The sequence below is a fragment of the Hoplias malabaricus genome, chromosome 2, assembly GCF_029633855.1.
Source record: "Hoplias malabaricus isolate fHopMal1 chromosome 2, fHopMal1.hap1, whole genome shotgun sequence".
In the NCBI taxonomy this organism is placed as follows: domain Eukaryota; kingdom Metazoa; phylum Chordata; class Actinopteri; order Characiformes; family Erythrinidae; genus Hoplias; species Hoplias malabaricus.
The window spans coordinates 24,153,523-24,173,525 of NC_089801.1; the positions used below are offsets into that span (position 1 = coordinate 24,153,523).

At 35.4% G+C, this 20,003-nt stretch overlaps 1 protein-coding gene across 3 annotated transcripts in view; it reads left to right on the forward strand.

Moving 5' to 3' along the window:
• Window positions 1-19,721, forward strand: part of sh3glb2b (SH3-domain GRB2-like endophilin B2b) — a 35,971-nt gene extending 16,250 nt beyond the window's left edge. The window contains exons 4-12 of one of the 3 annotated variants that reach the window (XM_066659425.1): window positions 419-552; window positions 695-787; window positions 7,819-7,881; window positions 10,747-10,770; window positions 11,437-11,526; window positions 11,970-12,070; window positions 13,878-13,892; window positions 14,107-14,338; window positions 17,056-19,721. In XM_066659425.1, the coding sequence (XP_066515522.1) occupies window positions 419-552; window positions 695-787; window positions 7,819-7,881; window positions 10,747-10,770; window positions 11,437-11,526; window positions 11,970-12,070; window positions 13,878-13,892; window positions 14,107-14,338; window positions 17,056-17,163 (860 nt within the window). In that variant the 3' untranslated portion in view covers window positions 17,164-19,721. The remainder of the gene's footprint in view (window positions 1-418; window positions 553-694; window positions 788-7,818; window positions 7,882-10,746; window positions 10,771-11,436; window positions 11,527-11,969; window positions 12,071-13,877; window positions 13,893-14,106; window positions 14,339-17,055) is intronic. The other 2 variants (XM_066659426.1, XM_066659428.1) reach the window with 2 other exon arrangements.
• Window positions 19,722-20,003: the final 282 nt, after the last annotated feature.

A 20,003-nucleotide genomic window follows, 5' to 3' on the forward strand; every position in this document is an offset into this window, starting at 1 on the left:
ACAGGTGGCATCACAGGGGATGAGTGGAATGTTTAAACAGCAAGATGATCATAGCAGCTCTGCCGTCAGACTAGTAAATTGAAAAGACTATTATCTTTGGTTGTTTGGCTTTTGGCCTTCTTGTTTGTGCGTGTCTTGAAGCTGTTTACGTATGTTTCTTTCATTATCGCAGTCAAATCCATATCACTGCCACAATGCCCTCATTACAGTGAACACAAGGTTTAGTCTTAGTACTAAACTAGAGCCCAAGCATCATGATTCAGTTTTCTCATTCTCTTCCATTAGGGACTAAGGCTAAAACTGCAGTGCATATTAACAGCCTCTTGGTCAGCATTCATAGCACTTCTCTCTACAAACATTTTCACTTTGATTCACTTAAGATAAGATATTAATTGTGAATAATGTTGTGTATTTGCAGGCAGTACTTTGATTACAGTAGGAGAATATCAGAAGAAGCTTGGCGGCGCAGAAAGGGAGTTCTTACAAGCCTCGGCCGTCTGTTTCCTCACTCCTCTCCGGAACTTTCTAGAGGGCGACTGGAGAACCATCTCGGTGCGTTGTCATAAAACCGATTAATATTACATACATTGAGATGAGATTCATTTTGTTTTTGCACCTCAATTTTCAGAAGTATTTATTTGTTATTCACAGAAAAGCAGAGAAAATGAAAGGCACATTTTCTTTTTATTCTTAGAAAGAACGAAGGCTGCTGGAGAACCGCCGCCTTGACCTGGATGTATGCAAAGCACGTCTGAAAAAAGCCAAGCTAGCTGAGGCCAAGGCTGCTGTGAGTCTAATTGTCTCTTGGCTTTCATGACATTTCACTTAGTGTTCTCTATTTTTGGCCTGTTGCCCTGCGTTGCCTGATGATTCAGTGCCTTGCATAATGCATAGTGAGGAACACTATGGAAGGAATGAAATTCAATTGGGCCCTCGTGATCAAGTTGCATCAGAGCCTCAGGAAGTGTCCAGACAAACCCCTGCCTTGCCAAAATCATTCCTGGAACTCCTTTAATAGCAAAGGATGTTGGCCAGCCTGAGTTCAGAATTAGGTTTTGAATGACTCTTAGTCACAGGCCATTATGCCCAAAATTAACCATTTGGTCTTTGGAGTTCACAAGACGAGTGATTTCAATTTATGCAACTGTGTGCCAGACTGTTTTATTTTAGGTGACTCAAAGTCACCAAGGATTCAGATGTACTCTACATTTGTTATGGATGGCTCCATATAAGCTATTCTTATACAGGGAACGGAACAAATGTAGCTCCATATGACAGTAGATCTCATGGCCAAACTATAATTTTTGGTATAACCACAAAAGTGAAACTGCTGAGTAGGGCTCAGTGAAAAGAACACAGAATAACATGAACATATATCAAGATTTTCAAGAATTTCAAGACTTTTACGCTTTTTAGCGTAAAATTTAGTTTTTCAGACATTTTCAAAGTGCCAGAAGTTCTACAAAAGAAAAAAAAATCTTAATTTAAAAATGTCTTATTTAATATTTAAAAAATGTATCTAATTAAACATACTTAATAATGATCTTTGTAATGAAGAATGCTTTTTCCCAGTTTTCTCAAAGTGCTGAATTTATATACAATATGTTCCTGAAAACAATATTGTGATGTAATTTCAAGCAATTTATTACAGTAAGAAAAGCTAAATATTGCCAAACTGGCAACCCCTATTTGTATACTAAAAAATACTGAAAGTAAATTCTTTCAAATACCTGTAACTGAGGTTAGGTGAAAACCCTAAACAAGACATATATTTCTGTTTCTTGTTTTTGAATGTCTCTGTGGCTGCAAGCAAAACCACATACTACCCTGCTATACATATTGTAGCAAGATAATATATGGTTTTGGATGTAGCTTGTGTGTATGTGCAAATAGTGCCCTCCTGTACTTCTTATGTGCACTAATATATATTTATTGTCATTTAAACAGTGTGAGGGAGATGTGAGTACCATTTTGTGTGTGTGTGTGTGTTTTTGTGTGTATGTTTGAGACAGACCCTGTTCATTTCACTTCTTGTTTCTCTCTCTCTCATTTCCCCTGGTTTAACTATTCATCAAATTTTCCCACCCTTTGCCAAACACAAATGTGCAGTCATGGAAAAAGTGGTATAGAAATAGTTGGATCTATTTACATGAAAAAGCTTTAAAACAGGTAACAGGCAGCATTTTTTTTTCTCTTCTTTTTTTAAACAGAAAACTATGCTCTAGTCCTATGTACTTCTCACTGATTTCATTCTAAGGTTTAAGGTGTAGGTGATATCTTGGTTTGTCATTAAAACCAACCAGCATTATGATTTCAGGGATTTATATAGACTAAAAAATGACTAAAGTCTGACTGATATGTAATTTGGTCGATAATGTCGGCTTATATTGTATTAGCATTATATTTATTAGAGGTGTCAGCCTATAATAGATTACAAGGAGTTAAATTGTCTGTAACGTGTCATCATTGAGATCATCGACCCATTATGTCAGCATTGCTTAACTTGAATGTCTGGAGTATAAATGTACAATCTAAAATGCAATATAAAATCATAACTTTTATTAATATATGATTGGATCCCCCTTAATTTTATTGCCCAGACAATTCCATAACTGTGTACATGAAAAAGCCTTTTGGGCCGGTTTTCATTCCAGTGAAAAACAGTACATTTTTTTAAGCATCCATCTGAGTTGAGTAGTAAAATTATGCGTTTCTTACATGATTTGAAAGAAAACCTGCAGCCACACCAGCCCTGTAACCATTGCTTTTTTAAACCATTTGCTCGGTTGGTGGTCAAGCCCTGCTCCTTTTCAAGATTGACTGAACTTGCAAACTTGAAGACTAAATAAATATTTTAAAAAATGTCAAATGTATACAAATCTTACAACAAGCAAAACTGACTTTATCAAGTGAGCTAATGAAAAATAAGAAGACCTTTTTTATTTTTTATTTTTTTTTATTTTTACAAAACCCACACAAAAATAGTTCTAGAAAGCTTACTCTTTTTTTGGCCAGTTTCCCAGATACAGAGGCTAAGCATAAAGCAATTTTACAATGGGGATTAACTAATGCCACAGAGTATTATAATCTCATGCTTATTGACAGTGTTTTAATCCAACAATTAAACTTTGAATTTTCCACAACACAGATAAAAATACTGTACATTTCAATTAGGGTTCATTAAATCAGTCATGGGAGATGTGATGTTGAAACATCCTGAAGCTCCTTCTACATAGTTTATCAAGAAGAGGAAACTTAACAGACTCATATACTGCAAACATTTAACAGCTCTATTTGAGCTCAGTAAATCTGAACAAGCCGGGACATTTTATGAAATTGCCAGTCTGTGTTTTGTTATCAAATGAGCTTTATATAATTATTTTAAATAATAAATATATAATATTATTTACATTTTTGATATTTAAAAAATATTGATTAATTGAGTCATTCTTTCATTATCTGTAACCGCTTATCCAGTTCAGGGTTGTGGTGGGTCCAGTGGAACCTACCCGGGATCATAGTGCGGAAGGAAGGAATAGTCCTTCAGAGGGCAAATTTAAACAATCCAGGATTCCACAACAAAACTCCATGAGAACTACCACCTTAAACAACACTAATAAAAAACTAATAAAAATTCGTAAACAACTATGTGTATGTGTAAAGGAAAAGCGGAAAAGAAGAAGATGATGATGATGATGATGATATATATATATATCCTTTAGTTCCTTTAGTTTTATTCTTAGTTTGACCTGTTTCTGACCTTACTGGCAGGGATCCCAAAAGCAGACAATGTCTGAATGATTGATTAGAGAACATTATGAAATGCAGATTAATGTGTTTAAACTATTAAATCTGGCCTTTCAGCAAGGTTTCTTCATCCCAAACCCTCTCTCTTAAACAGTCAAAATACGTAGGATGTTAATGTACTGAACACTGTACTAAGTTTTAATTAGGGATGAACTTCTAGGTCTTATTTTGTTATTTCAGTGTCATCTAGAATTTTATTTTATTATTTGATTAACATGTTTTAGAGATGAAATCTGGTGTTAGGAAGGGAAAGTACAGCACAAAAATGCATTTAAATTATTCAACAATAAAAAAAAATGTTCACAAAATAATTTGAATATAGCAGCTGTCCTTCACAAAGTGTGAAAATTTCATGATTAATGAACCAATAGAAATGCTGCAGAATTTCTTGGAATAAAATAATTTTATATTGACTTTCATTGAAGTTAAGAAGGTTTCTTCCTTTTCCTGTAAACTATTTTGGCAGATGATTTTATTGGACAGCAATAGTATGTAGATATTTGGTTTTAAGGTTTTTGCTGTGAAACTTTAATGGCCCCTGCCACAGATTTTTGAGCCTAATCCGGCAGTAGGTAGTTTCTCATTTAGGTCCAAGTTTTTAAACCATGCATGGCTAGTGTTAGGCAGAGGTTTGATCTTTACATATGTCAAGCTTTAAATCTATGGAAGCAAATCTGTCTCGTCAGACTTTGAAATATTACCACCTTTGAATTTGTAGCACTGAATTTTGTTTTGCACTGAAATTATGCATCTGAATTTTTCTGCTTTTGAATTTAAGTCTTCAGATTTATACCTCTGAATATTTTGCTTCGAAATTATGCATCTGAATATAATTGCTCTTGAATAGAACTTGTGAATTTTCAAGAACACTTGATCACTGTTATTATTCAAGGTTAATAAATTCAGATAAAAAATTCTAAAGGCTCATTGAAGGCACAATATAAAAGACTATTAATATCCTGAATATGAAGAAATTTTAATGTGGATCTTTTGTCATGGCCCTCTGAACATAGCATGACAGAATACGTGGAAACATGAACTGCGGGTATACAGTCATGTGAAAATTAGAACACCCCATGAAAGCCTTTGTCTTTTTAAACATATTTAAACATATGTACATTTGACTTTCATTTGAACAGCACTAAGAAATGGAGCTTATACAAATAAAACTGAAGAAATTACTTATAAACATAGGTTGTACAATGTATCTGACTTTGGTAGAGAGAATTTGGCAAAGTTTTCTTGCAACCCACATACTCAGCTCCACTGCTCATCCCACAAATGCATGTTCCTTACAAATGTGGCACCATTGAAAAGGGAAATTAACAGGCTTTTCAATGGTATACGATTTATTTGCCAAGAAGCATTGTTACAACAAATAAATAATCTACAAACTCAAATTTCTATATAAATATGTATAATAATATTAGAAATAACCAGACATTGTGAATATACACACCGACATTCAGTGTTTAAACAACCACAGATTTATGAATTAAACTCTTCACTTTGGGATATTATATTTGTACTACACCTTCTATAATATCAATTTCAGATTCTTGATAATCTGACAATTAAAAAATAAAAATGCCGTAGGACAATTACCCCAAAGTTCATGTTTCCACATATTCTGTCATATCACATGCTATGTTCACAGGGCCATTACAAAACACACAAGACACAGTAAAATTTCTTCATCTTCAGGATATCAATATTTTGTTATGTTGTGCCTTCAATGAGTCTTTCAGATTTTTGAGACACTTTGAAAATAAAGAGATAATATCCGCAGAAGGAAGCTAAACGTGTAGTTTTTCCACGGTATGGAAGTTGTGTTCGTATTTTACCACCTAGCGGTGACAGAATGCAACTAGTGCAGCATTTAAGGTGAAAGAGAAAATCCAAGTGAATCGATTGTTCATCCTTTGTATCCCGGATGTGTACTCTGAATTTTTTGTAACTCGTATTTTGGTATCTAACTTTCGTCTACCAAATTTGAGCGACTTCAAAATATATTTTTTGAATTTTTTTTAGCTTGAATTTTTTTATCTCAATTTATAAACTTTGAATAATAACAGTGAAAATGTGTTCTTGAAAATTATGTATGTAGTATGTGGGTTGCACGAAAACCTTGGAAAATTCTCTTTGCTAAAGCCAGTTACATTGTACAACCTATGTTTATAAGTAATTTCTTCAGTTTTATTTGTATAAGCTCCATTTCTTAGTGCTGTTCAAATGAAAGTCAAATGTACATATGTTTAAATATGTTTAAAAAGACAAAGGCTTTCATGGGGTGTTCTAATTTTCACATGACTGTATCCCCACAGTTCATGTTTCCACATATTCTGTCATATCACATGCTATGTTCAGAGGGCCATGACAAAAAATCCACAGTAAAATTTCTTCATATTCAGGATATTAATAGTCTTTTATATTGTGCCTTCAATGAGCCTTTAGAATTTTTTATCTGAATTTATTAACCTTGATTAATAACAGTGAAAAAGTGTTCTTGAAAATTCACAAGTTCTATTCAAGAGCAATTATATTCAGATGCATAATTTTGAAGCAAAATATTCAGAGGTATAAATCTGAAGACTTAAATTCAAAAGCAGCAAAATTCAGATGCATAATTTCTGTGCAAAAAAAAAAATTCAGTGCTACAAATTCAAAGGTGGTACTATTTAAAAAAAAAAAGATGAGACAGATTTGCTTCCATATAAGACCCATTCCAAGGCAAGCATGTTTCTTTTGTTTTTAGTCTTGCACAAGCTGCTTTTTTTCTAACAGTAAGGAAAAGAACAAATGACTATAAATGCATTTATAGCTCAGAGCATGTTAATGTTTTTATATGGCATTGGAAAGTTGAGAAGTTGATGTTCTGGTTAACTGAAATTTTATTGGAAAGTTAAAGCAACCCATTGTGGGTGACATAAAAATGCATGGCTCGCATCCACACGCTGCATTATGCATAAGCCCAAGGCTTGTTACTCAACACAATAAGGTATTTTTTTTTCCCCTTGAACTTCAAATTATTTTTTCATTAGTAATATTGCATCAAACATGGAATGGCAGATACAACTCTATACAGACTTGGAAAGACTTAACCCCTCAAACTGCAGCTGTATTATTCAGTTACAAAACATTATAAGCCTACATATGATTGAGTCACTTCTATGAAATGTGCAGTAACATCTCTGAAGCTAAAGTATTAACTGTGTTATAGGAGTCAGGAATTAAAATGCAGATCCATATACAGATCCTTGTTGTTTAAGGGGTTCAGAATATTACGTAACACACTGATGTGTGCTATTAAACATGAAATACTATGCTGTCAATTTACTGTTCAGATGGGATTTTTCTGCTTGTGGAGATTGGTGTAATGATCAGTCATGTGTAAGTCAGGACACCCCAAATTAAATGACATGTTTCGTTGATTTTCTACATAAAAAGAAATATTTTAGAACAATTAATAATTGTTGGCAAATTGACATATATATATATATATAATTAAGTATAAAACTGCTGTGTCTGATTTATTTGTATCAGAGCAACACACTAACACACCATCACTACATCAGTGCCATTGCTGTGCTGAGAATGACCACCACCCAAATCATATCACTCTTTGGTGGTCCAGCGGGGGTCCTGACCATTAAAGAAAAGGGGAAAAGGGGCAAATACCATATGCAAAGCATCAGATGAATTGCGGCGGTCTGTAATTGTAGAACTACAGAGTTCTGCAAACATGGTGTTGTGGTTAATTTTTACTACCCCACACCCCCAAGGAAAACTAATCCTATCTGAAGAATCTTTAACAACTTAAGTGGTTAACTCTTAACATCTGCAGCATTTTTTAAAGATTGATGGATTGCTGTTTGGCTGTGCATCTCTTTTGCTTGCTTGGTTTGTTTTGAGTTGTTTTTGTTTGTTTCTTAGCTAGGTGTGCTGTGTGCTGAGGCAGTCTTATGTGGATGCATGATTCTGTGTAAAATTCTGTTTCCCCTTCACCTTTAGGCTGCACCTGATTTTCAAGAAACTAGGCCTCGCAATTATATTCTGTCTGCCAGTGCGTCTGCGGTAAGACTGCTGCAGGGAACATAGCCTCTCTCTATCTCTCTCTCTCTCTACCTGGCTTACCCTGATCCCCATTGAAAAATCCACTCCTACTCACTTTCAAGAGCTTAATGATTCACAAACATACCTATGACCTGTATTAACCTACTTCCTGCTAAATCTATTATAGTATAATCTCACCCCTGTGCTCCTATATATAAAACAGAAGACTGGAATTTGTGGAAGCTTTGAAAAAGACAAAGCACGATGATATTTCTGGTCTGATTTCTCATAAAACGCTACTACTTCTGCCATCTTGTATCATGTTTCTAAACCTAGTAATAAAGAAGGGCTCCATTGTTGGCTGTTGGGGATAATCGCTGGGAAAAATGGGGGAATGGAAAGAAAAGAGGAGTTAATGAATATTCTGTGTATTTTTGGCAGTATACTTAGTAAGACACTTTGCTTTTCTGTCCATCCTTCCATACACTGTTCATTCAGTGGGCTGACGAGTTTGAAGATCCAAGTGTGAACGCTGAAATTAAGGTGATAATTTCCTAGCTGCAGAAAAAAAACATGATAGAGGTGACTTAGAAATGTAGGCACTTCAAGCTGCATTATGATTTAAAAAAACCTGCATTATTGAATTATGTTACAATGTGGTCATATGCTTCTACAAGATAATAATTCAGTGTTAATTCAAATTTAAGAGCTGTCATTTAAAATTTCCCACAAATTTCCTGGCATGTACTCCAGTACAATACCAATAATGGGACATTTCCACTGCATGGTACCTACTTTACTTGATTTAGCTCGGCTCTACATGCTTCTTGGTATGTGGTACCCGGTTGGTTTTTCGCTACTGAAATGTGTCCGGTGGCATCACAAAACTCTATCTCTAATAGGAACCAGGTCTGGAAACCACAAGAATGGTGGTAGTTACATTAGACAATGTTTGTTCATTGTATATTCACGTATTTTGGTTGTTTTCTGAGACTGAACACAGCTGTTTTATTTTTCGCTCCTTGTTTCACTGTCCAGCTTTAACTCTGTCTTCACCACCCATTGCAGTGCCTTACATTCCATGATACCGTACGGTGATATAACTTGTCACTATAATTGTCACACAGAGGTGAAAGTTCACTAAGACGTCCGAAGACAGGTGGTGTTTCTTAAGTGTCCTCAGGTGAGCTTTCTTGACCAGGCTGGAGGTATTGGTGGTCCAGGACAGGTCCTCTGAGATGTGGATCGCCAAGAACTTGAAATTGGAGACATGTTCAACAGCCATAGTATTTATATGAATGGGCTCATGCACCGCCTCTCACCCTCCTGAGTCCACGATGAGCTTTGTTGTTTGGCAACCATATGGCCATACCTCCTCTCTGTAGCCTTTCTCATTGTTGTTGCTGAGGAGGTCAATCACATTGGTGTCATCAGCAATTTAATGATGGAATTAGATCTATGCACAGACCTGCAGTTGTGTGTGAAGAAGGAGCACGTAGCACTGTAGTACCACTACAGTAGGTACCATGCAGTGGAAAAGGGTCCATGTGCTATTTAGTTTTACTGTGACAGCTCTGGTTAGCCAGATTAATCTTCTCAGGGGTGAACTGCATCACAGATTCTTTCTTTAGAAATGTATTGGAATTCCCCATTCTAAAACCCAAATTGTCCATATTGCAGCTTTAAAAATGTTCTAGTCTTGTAGTACGAATTAAATCACTCAACAAAACCAGCTTAAAATGTTTTTATTTATTTATTTCAATTAGCTTGCTTTTCAGATAATTTACCTCTCCTAGACAGTTCTGCTTTGCAGATAGTTGACCTACATATGCTTACTCTTCTGTCATCACAGTATGATGTGTTTACATCCCTTGGAATGTTTTGTGATGTGTTTGCTGTTTTTTGTGCGTGCTGAGTTATTCGTACCAAACTGAAGTAAAATTATTTTATGCTTCTTTATGGAGGTGACATGAAAAAATTGAAACCAGTCCTCCAAGGATAACTTATTGTGGTGTGTGAAACTAACCCACTGCCATATTTAAACCTGTATAAACCTTTTGTCAAATATTATAAACCGGTGAGACTTGGCAAGATATTTCACTTTCTCAGCATTGTGTGACTTGTTGCCCTGTGACCTACACAGAGCTAAAATGTCAGTTGTGACTTCGACAGATGCAGCCTTACATCAGTTTGAATAAGCTCTATTGCAAATTTTCTTTATGTAGATACATATCCATTGCCACAAAGAGCCTCTTAAATGTGTAATACACATATTTCCATTTAATGATATGAGTGTTGAAAAGTCCTTTTTAACCACAGCACAAACACTTGTCATATAATGGTTTCGAATGCCTTTTCAGTGTAGAAGTCCCTTGTCTTGTTGGTATGTGAACCAAAATTTTTCATGTCCAGTCACGTGTAGTGGTAGTCTTTACAAAGCTTTATACTCTGATGTTTTTAAAGATAATAATACATCAGATTTATTCTTTCTGATAGTGTGTGTGCTAGAAATGTCATAGCCTGAGATTTCCTAGTTATTTGTTTAATACTCATCAAAATATTAAAAAATATATAAATTATATAAATATCAATAGGTTACCACTTATGTAAGTGTACTATAGATTTTAACTAGAGCTGTTGTATTTTTCCCTTCCACCACTATAGTTCATTGTGTTCCTGACTGAAAACAAATCAAATGCCCACAGTGGAGTGAGAGGCTGTGTTCGTGTGCACTTAGGAAATTAGCATTGTGATCTTATTGAACCCATGTTTTAAACTTTAGCTTTCAATGTTTATTTAATGCACAAGCTTCTTGTAAGTAATGTTAATGCCATGCAGTTGAATAGCTAACACTTCTCTCATGTCTGTTCTGCTGCATGAAATCAGCTGTGGAGTGAAGAGGTGGACAAAGTGAGTATAAACTTTATGCCAGAGGACAGTAGCATTAATTAGGACAAAATTCATGTTGCTTGAATCTTTATAAGTGTCAAAGATAATCTAGAATATATTACAGTGTGTTGCCAATTTAAAGTACTTCTAATTAAGCTAATTAGGCTTTTTATTAGATACAAATATAATATAGTAGTCCAATATGCTGTGAATTGTCCTTAACCTATTTTTTTTTTCTGATGTGTTATCAGCATAAATCAAAAGGCTGACTTCATTGTAACAAGCAGGGCCCAACTAATATGTTGGCTAACACTGACCCACTTGAAAGCCTTGGACACAATAATTAATTAATAACTGGTGGCCCCCTTTTTATTTTTAATTTGAACACACACCCCTGAAATATCAAAAAACAAGCAATGTTTCATGCCAGTAAATATGCAAATAAAATATAATGCTGGTCTATCTGCACTGTTTATGACAATTGCTTGGTATCATCACCACTGCAAAGAAATTCAGTGATTGATTTCACATCAAACCAGGTTGACTTGTTTATATCTCAGGGATTGGCCTGACAGGTAAAAATGATTTTTGAAAAGAGTGGTAACTCTATGCTCTGTGTATTGTACTTGTGTAAGAGAGTATTGATTTATCACAATCGCATATGTAAATGTGTGTATTTGTTTCCAGGCTGAGCAGGAGCTGCGGGTGGCTCAAACAGAGTTTGACAGGCAGGCGGAGGTGACTCGTCTCCTTTTAGAAGGCATCAGTAGTACACATGTGAGTCTGTAATTATTGCTGGAGCTCATTTGTACACATGTCTACATTAAATCAGACACATAGTAAAGAACAATTTACTCCAGTTCCTCCTTTGTGGGAGACAGTTTGTCAACACAAGTTTGCCTTATTAGGGATTTCCCCTTTCAATGGCCTACTTTGTGTGTTGACTTTTTATGGTGCACACATGTCAAGGGTATAAATATTATTTTGTTTAAAACATGTGTCATGGAAAGAAAAACATGTATATTGGTCCAAGTGTAGTACAACAGTTTTATTCTTTCAGTACTGATGTAATCATTAACTCATGCCAGCTATGGTGCTATGAAAAGATATGCAGTATCTTTCTCAGAAGGATGTTTTTGTGTGTGTGTGTGTGTGATGTTTTTTTTTTTACGTCATGATGATTGTCATTTGATTAATCTTTCTCTTTTATTTCCATGCAGGTGAATCACTTACGTTGCCTGCATGAGTTTGCTGAAGCCCAAGCTGCGTATTATGCTCAGTGTCACAAGCATATGCAAGAGCTCCAGAAGGAGCTCAGCAGGTTTGTGGAGTTTCTAGCTGACAATAGTCTCTCTGTTTCTGTTAAAATAAAAAAATTCAATTATACCTGCTACTTTCTGCTCCTGAATTTTAAATCTTAGCTCCGAAATATCCCTACAAAATTCTGTCTGGCCCAAGTGTAGAGTGACCAAATTTAATGTGAACAAGCTATGTCCCAACACTAATGTGGCAAGAAAATATTCTGATAAATCCTAACTTTAGCATCTAAACTGGAACCCAACAAATTTGTTTCTAAACATGGCCAATATTGGGGCACCTATTCTTCAAAAGCCATTATTTATATATATTAAAAAGCTAAGAAATCCTATTAGATATTGGCTTTTATTTGCATTTTTTTAATTTATTGCTATTCAAGTATAGTTTTTAATGTGGATAAATCTGGACCTCAGTGGACATTCCACAACACAAGTGACTTCACCATGATACTAAAAATATATATCAGATTATAAATGTGTAATGTATGTTAGATTGGAATCCAAGAAAAATAAGTGAAAGTCTTTAGGGCAGGGGTCTTTAAATTACGGCCAGCTGCTTTCATTTAGTGGTCATAAACTCATTTTAATAAATGTACTTAGCAGCTGCCTCTGGTGTTGTGGCTTTAATAATCTGGATATTTCATGTAAAGTTTTACAGACAAGTTGTGGTGAACTTGTCAGACATACAAGGTATGTCCAGTGTATTAGTGGGCATTATAGGGAGAGATGAGACGATCTTTTGTAAAAGAGCAGAAAGTTAAAGCTTGTTGGTGACCAACAAATATTCATAAGATACTATAATAAATTATCTCAACAACTTTAAACATATTTATGTTTAGACGTCTAATAAAACAGTGTAAAGTTAAACCCAGTGTGGCCTGAAGCCGCTGTGTTCCACTAAGACCTGAAGGAAGTGAGTGTCCCACTCTGGTCTTAATGCTCTGACCCCTTAAACATTTGAACCCTCATGCCCCTTTTATTCATCCTTTGAAAACATCATAAAACATCATCAGTGTACATATACAGGAAGGCGTTAGGGCTTAACGGGGGATTGTCTAAACTTGACCCTATATGAACAGTCTGATGTTTTAGGACCAATGAGATGATTTGAATGTTTTTAATGGCAGGGATACTCCAGTCAAGGAGGATCCGTGCCAATGACATTGGTGATTTCCCTGCTCCAACTGGCAATAAACAAATGATTTGAATTAGGGTGTGTGAGGAGGGGAAATCACCTAACTGTGATGGTCAACGGTCCTCAAGGACTGGAAGCAGAGAATGTGTCTTCAAATTCAGTACCCAAATAGAAGCTTTGGTATAGTTCACTAAGCATTAGTTTCACTTTGCATCACTACTGTGGTTCATTACATCAGCTGGTGAGTAATATCTTCCACCTTATACAATGTGGCCATGCAGTCCAAATTCAGTTCCTATTTATCAGCAGGTGAGTAAACAGCATTGTGGCCAGGGTGGAAATGCCGTTAATTATACTGTGGCCTTAGTTGCAGCAGAGGTTCTTATTGAGCCACGTGTCTTGGCTTTTGTGGCAACGTTAAAACTTTCTGTTTTTGAGTGGACGTCTGAGGGATTTGAGTTTTACTTTTTGATTTTCTTCATTTTAATTTTTTATCAATTTAAATGTTAAGAAAGTGTGTTAACTGGGTGTTATACCCTATAGATGCACACTTGACCTCAACATTTCTTTACTGCAGAGGAGGTTAGTTTTGGGCTGGAAAATTTTCCATTTGCCATATTTTTGGATGTACTAAGTCTAAAACCACTTCCCCTCTTTCTCTTCCTCCTGGCCTTCAGTGCAAATGGAGATACGTGAGTAATATCCTTTTTCATACATAACAGCAGGGGAAGGTTCATAAATAATTTTGTTATTGTTATGTTTTACTCAAAGGGTATATATTCTGTTTATTTAGTCTAAACAAGCAAAGCCAAACATTTTACAGAAAATATGGCATGTAGCTTGAAGTTGTACACAGACTTCCATGCTTGTAGACATTAATTCCTCCTCTGTGGTTTCGTTGGCTAGGTTCCCAAACACCTTTGCTGTTAATGCCTCTACATCAGGGATTTCGGCGGGTCCCTCTCCTCTTTCTGGCGGGTCAGCTCCTGGCTGTCCTGAGGCTTCTTCCGGTCCTCTGGAGCCTGTCCCACTCAAAATCGAGGAAGTGAAGCCTCCAGCCACAGGCACACGCAAGGCCAAAGTGCTGTATGACTATGATGCGGCAGACACAAGCGAGCTGTCATTGCTTGCTGATGAGGTGGGCCCAAAATGTGCATTTTAAACTCTTAAACTGCAGCCTTGTTAAGTTAACTGCAGAGTGTTAATCAAAATATTAAACTTATATGTTTACTCAGTAACTGCTATGAAACGAATGCATAATCAGAACACTTCTTATGTGTTATCCATGTAGTTATCTCAAAATTACAGGGGAAAAGTAAATGGAAATATTTGATTTTTGTTTATTTACCTCATAAATTCAAACTAATTGTCAAATGAAACAAATAAAATCTCTGCAACAATGCATGTATAATAGATTTGGGGGTTTGGGGGTGGAATTGCTCCCAGTTCTTTGTAAGAGGTATTTCTATAATGCACATTCTTTTAACAACACAGAAATCTGGTTTACATCTGGTTTGTGATGCTAAGGAGTGCAGTGCTAAACTATAGATTAACAAACAACATGATAAATAACACATCAAATACTAATTTAAGGAATGTCTGTATATTATATAATATACAGGCCTATTGCTGTAAACTATATACTGTTTACTGAACTGCAGTTACCTGGAAACCTCTTGGGACATAAAAATTGCTTTCTAATTGCTCCCACAGACCACTTGAACAGGAAAAAGGAAGTCTGTGTTGTTTTTGCTTAATATACTTTCTTATGCCTTCATGCATGCCTTTGTTCGTATGACTGTTTACAATTGTAGATTTTGATTTTTTTTTTTTATTTATTTATTTTAACATCTTTAAAAGCAAGGCACCTCATGGATCTTGCTTGAACTCACTCATGCACTCACTTACATTTAGGAACTGCACCACATCAGTAGTCAAACCTCAAATACTCTTTGATCTGAATAGTGAAACTTTTCCTTTTTTTTTTTTTTAAATAAAAGTTTTAAATAGTGTTTATCTGATGGAGTTTTTGGTCCAAAAAATCTTTATTTAATTTAGTAATTTAGTTCAAAAAGTGAAACTCATATATTATATAGATTCATTACAAACAGAGTGATCTATTTCAATTGTTTAATTCTTTTAATGTTGATGATTATGGCTTACAGCCAATGAAAATCCAAAAGTCAATATCTCAGAATATTAGAATATTATATAAGACCAATATTAAAAATTATTTTTAATACAGAAATGTTGGCCTACTGAAAAGTATGTACAGTATATACACTCAGTGCTTGGTCGGGGCTCCTTTTGCATGAATTACTGCAGCGTGGCATGGAGGTGATCAGCCTGTGGCACTGCTGATGTGTGATGGAAGCCCAGGTTGCTTTGATAGTGGCCTTCAGCTTGTCTGCATTGATGCATTGTCTAATGTATTTGATGTTCCTCCTGCAAAATTTACTTTCATCTGAAAACAAGACTTTGGACACTGAGCAAGAGTCCAGTCCTTTTTCTCCTCCTCATGTCTCTGGGTCATGCGTGGCTTGACACAAAGAATCCGACAGTTGTGGCCCATGTCCCTGATATGTCTGTGTGTGGTGGCTCTTGAAGCACTGATTCCAGCAGCAGTCCACTACTTCTGAATCTCCCCCAAATTTTTGAATGTCCTTTTCTTGACACACACTTTCAAGGCAGCAGTTATCCCTGTTGCTTGTGGACGTTTTTCTACCACACTTTTTCCTGGAAACCTTTGCAGGTGTTTTGTGTTGATCATTCAAATTTTCTGAGATTATGGTTTTTAGGGGTTCATTTACTGTGAGCCATAATCATCAACATTAAAAGAATTAAATGCTTGAAATAGATCACTCGTTTGTAATGAATCTATATATGAGTTTAAAAGCCTGATCTGAGTCTGAGATACAGTACACTAGAGAAATCCCAAACTGACAAAACCTGACAAGTCAGGCTCTGATGGATTCACACAAATTTGTCAAGCTCTCCTGGTACATACTTATGTAGTCCTTTTCTTCTGGACAGTTTGTTTAGAGCAGAATGTAGAGATAACTTCACAGTCATGGGGAATTCCACAACCAGGAATTCATCACAAAAATGTAATTTAAAAATGCCAGATGGGCCAGGGTGCAGCCCCAAGCACTCAGGAGCCTTACCTAAGAGCTTAGCTGTGGGACGCCTACACCTGGCCTCTTTAATCTTACTTGGTGTTGTCCCTGAAATGCACTTAATGTATTCAGAACTGACACATAGTTATTTGGAATCTGTTGGAGAAATCCAATCGGGGCTGTAGGATCAACAGTCTGATTCATTACATATCTCTTATTTTGGGAGGAAAGTGCCTTATTTCTGTCATGCTGATCTTTGCATCCCACTTTCTGAGTTTAAAATTTGTAAACAATTATATAGTTTGTCTGTTTCATTTAATCTGGAAACAACATGGTGGTCCGGATGAAGCAGTGCATAAAATTAAAATTTTAGTTATCCAGACTTGAGCCACAGACCATAAAGACTGACTCACCACCAAAAAATAGTCAGATAGTCAGATCACTTGGTGTGCCCACATATTAGGTAATACACATGCCAGAGACCAACCATTCTTTGATGTAATAGTTTTTGGTTTCAGTGTGAGAACTTGATGCTATGAGTCGGAAAGTATACCAGGCTGTCATGAGACCTGAAAAATAGATAAGTTGGAAGATGAGAAGCCGGAAATGCACTCAAATTAAACTTTGGAGTAAAGGAAAGATATTTCTGCTGATATCAGTAAAACGTATTCTAGAAGATTAATTATTAATTATTTTCTCAGAGCCGTATTTGATGCTATTCTTTGCTCTTTTTTTGCAGCTTATTACAGTATACACAGTCCCAGGCATGGACCCAGACTGGCTTATCGGGGAGAGAGGGAATCAGAAAGGGAAGGTTCCGGTAACATACCTGGAGCTGCTGAGCTAAACACACACATGCACCCAAACACTCTCAGTAGTTGCACACAGAGAGATGCCCACGTGCAATTTATGTTTGTGCCCTTAAGTATGTTTGATACTGAAGACTGATACTGCAGGAAGGCTAGGGAACCTTTGCATGAGCAACCATTCAATCAGACAAAAACACTCTGGGACTTTATGAAATTGTTTTATATTATTATTTGATTGTTTTTCTGTTAAGCTTTGGTTAATTCATACAGTTATTAATAACCTAACTCTCAAAGAAAAAACTCTGATGTAATTGACCAATGCTGTGTTTCAACTACAGTTTTGGTGTTGTAAACTAAAAAATGTCATCTGTACATGAAACTGCACAAGCATTTCTGATAATTGCACTAAATTAAAATATTATAAAAAGTAATATTCCATAGATTATTATAACATTTTAAAGTTTCACACTTGAAAATTGTCTTGGCAATTTATTAATGTCTAATATGTCGCATTATTAAGTCGTTATCTGAGTATTATTATTATATATATTTCCAGGTGAACAATTTCATGCTGTGATATCCTCGTATTATGTTGGCAGATATTTCTCCTCTAAGCAAAGAAACCAAATTATCTGTGATTAGACTGAGACACGTTTACTGGGAATAAGCTAATACAATAAAAGTTCTAGAAATTTAAATAAAGTTAAATAAACCTATAATTACAATTCAGTCATTTCAAAATCACCAATATGAGATATATTGATAAGATGATAGATGATTTGACTTACCAAGAAATATTGTTATAAATGAGGCATGTAGTTGTAAGGCCTGATTGATACACAAAGTACAAATCTTGTTTCTAGAAAAGTTTGGATATTTTTAAATGCAATAAAAATTAGAATCTGTGGTGTGATAACTCTCTTGATTATATATACAATTCACAAAAGTACAAAGAAAAGATTTCCATTGTTTTCATTTCTCAGCTTGATTGTCTTTTGTAAATTTAAACACATTTAAATTTTGCAACACATTCCAAATAAAAAGTGGGCATGTTCACCATTGTCTTACATGACCTTCCCATTTTGCCTATTCTTGCTTGATACAACACTTCAGCTGCTGAAAATTTTTAATCCAATTGTCTGATTCTCCTCTTAATGATGCGCTGTAGAAGACGGCGGTAGACTGCTGACTGTTCCGTCAAGCACATGCACTCTGCGTCTATGCAGCCACATCTTTGTAACAAATGTAATATGAGTGATTGGTATTGTCATTCTGAAATAACCATGGACTTCCCGGGAAAATATATTGCGAGAATTCAGCAGCATTTCTGATCTAGTGATGCAGTGGGTGGTTTGGGTACTCATGTGATGGGCTCAGTAACCGTAGGTGTTAAGGGAAGCTGGTTGCTGATCGGATCATAAATGGCCGCAACAACCTTTGGGGTGTAGCTGTAGGATTGGAACAATAGAAATTATTTGGCTGCCATTAGGAACAGTGTGGGGTCGGCCCTATGTGAAGTTCTAATGGATTGGCATAGGATATTTTACATCTTGTGTATGATTGATTATAATATGGTTTTTCACCATGCATAATACATTTTCAGGTTGCATAGTACTCTAAAGGCTATGTGGCTATATTTATCACATTAACATTATTATTTTTCATACAGTGAGTGCTCAAATGTCATGCACATTCAACAGTAGTTTCCGACCTTGCTCGACACGGACAGAGATTTCTCTAGATTTTTGAGTGTATTGTAGGCATCAAATCCTGAAATTGTTTATATTTACAAAACAAATAAATTAAAACTGTGGAAATCTTTTTTTTTGTGCATTTTTTGGTTAAATAAATTGGTTATTGGTTCAAGAGAATTATCAACCATAGATCTTTATTGCATTTTGCAAAAATTCTAAATTTCCAGAATCAGGGCTTGTAAAATATTCTGCCTGATAATTTCCTGATAATCTCAATTAATAGGAAAACCTGAATGACTAGAGTATGGCTGTTGCAGTAAATGGAACTATAGTAAATGTTTAACGCTTTTCCAGTTCAATAACAAATTTGAAAATTTTGCCTATAAAGCCATGACAAAGGTCTGGTTGTATCAGACATCTCTGTATACTTCCTTATTTTTTAGGTGTCTCCTGCATTTTTAAATGAGTATCTTCTGTACCAGGATGAAGCTCCTTCAAAGAGCACTATAAGAGTAAATATTAGTATATATAGTTTATGCACACCAGATGTTTTTGTCAATGAGTTAGCGGGTTTGTGTGTGTTTGTGTGATTTTGTTTGTATCATTGCTTGAAACAGGAATGTGTTTTAAAGCTGAAGAAAATTTGCTTTTTAGAGCAGAGTTTGAATTCAGAGTGGATGGGGATTAAATTGGAGATGCAGTTAAATGGTTTAAGAGTTTGAAAACAATTTTTTAAATGGGTCCAGTAATATGTTATTTGACTGTGATTTCCGTTTCTTTGTTCGGTCAAACACTATTCCTCTCCAGTTTTAGTCTTTTTTTCTTTTGTCTGTGTAACCAATGCTTCTCTCAAAAATATGATGCATATTGAGTGAATGAAACTTGAGCATAATAAAAGCTTTACTGAAATTACTTTTTTGGAAGTCTGTTTTGAACCCTTAGTTTTCTATTTTAGTAATGATGGGAAAGTCTTAATTACCTTTAGTTGTGGAATGTAAATGTGCCAGATTCTTTTATATTTACATATATAGTCCCATCAGTACACACTGTCATGACTACGGGCTTTGTACGTTTATACTTCTATTCTGAAATGCTAGGTTATGTCAGCAGGCCTGTTTCCCTGGTATTAAAAAAAGGATTATCAAATACCTAGGGTACATTTAGACTGCACCTTGATTAATAAA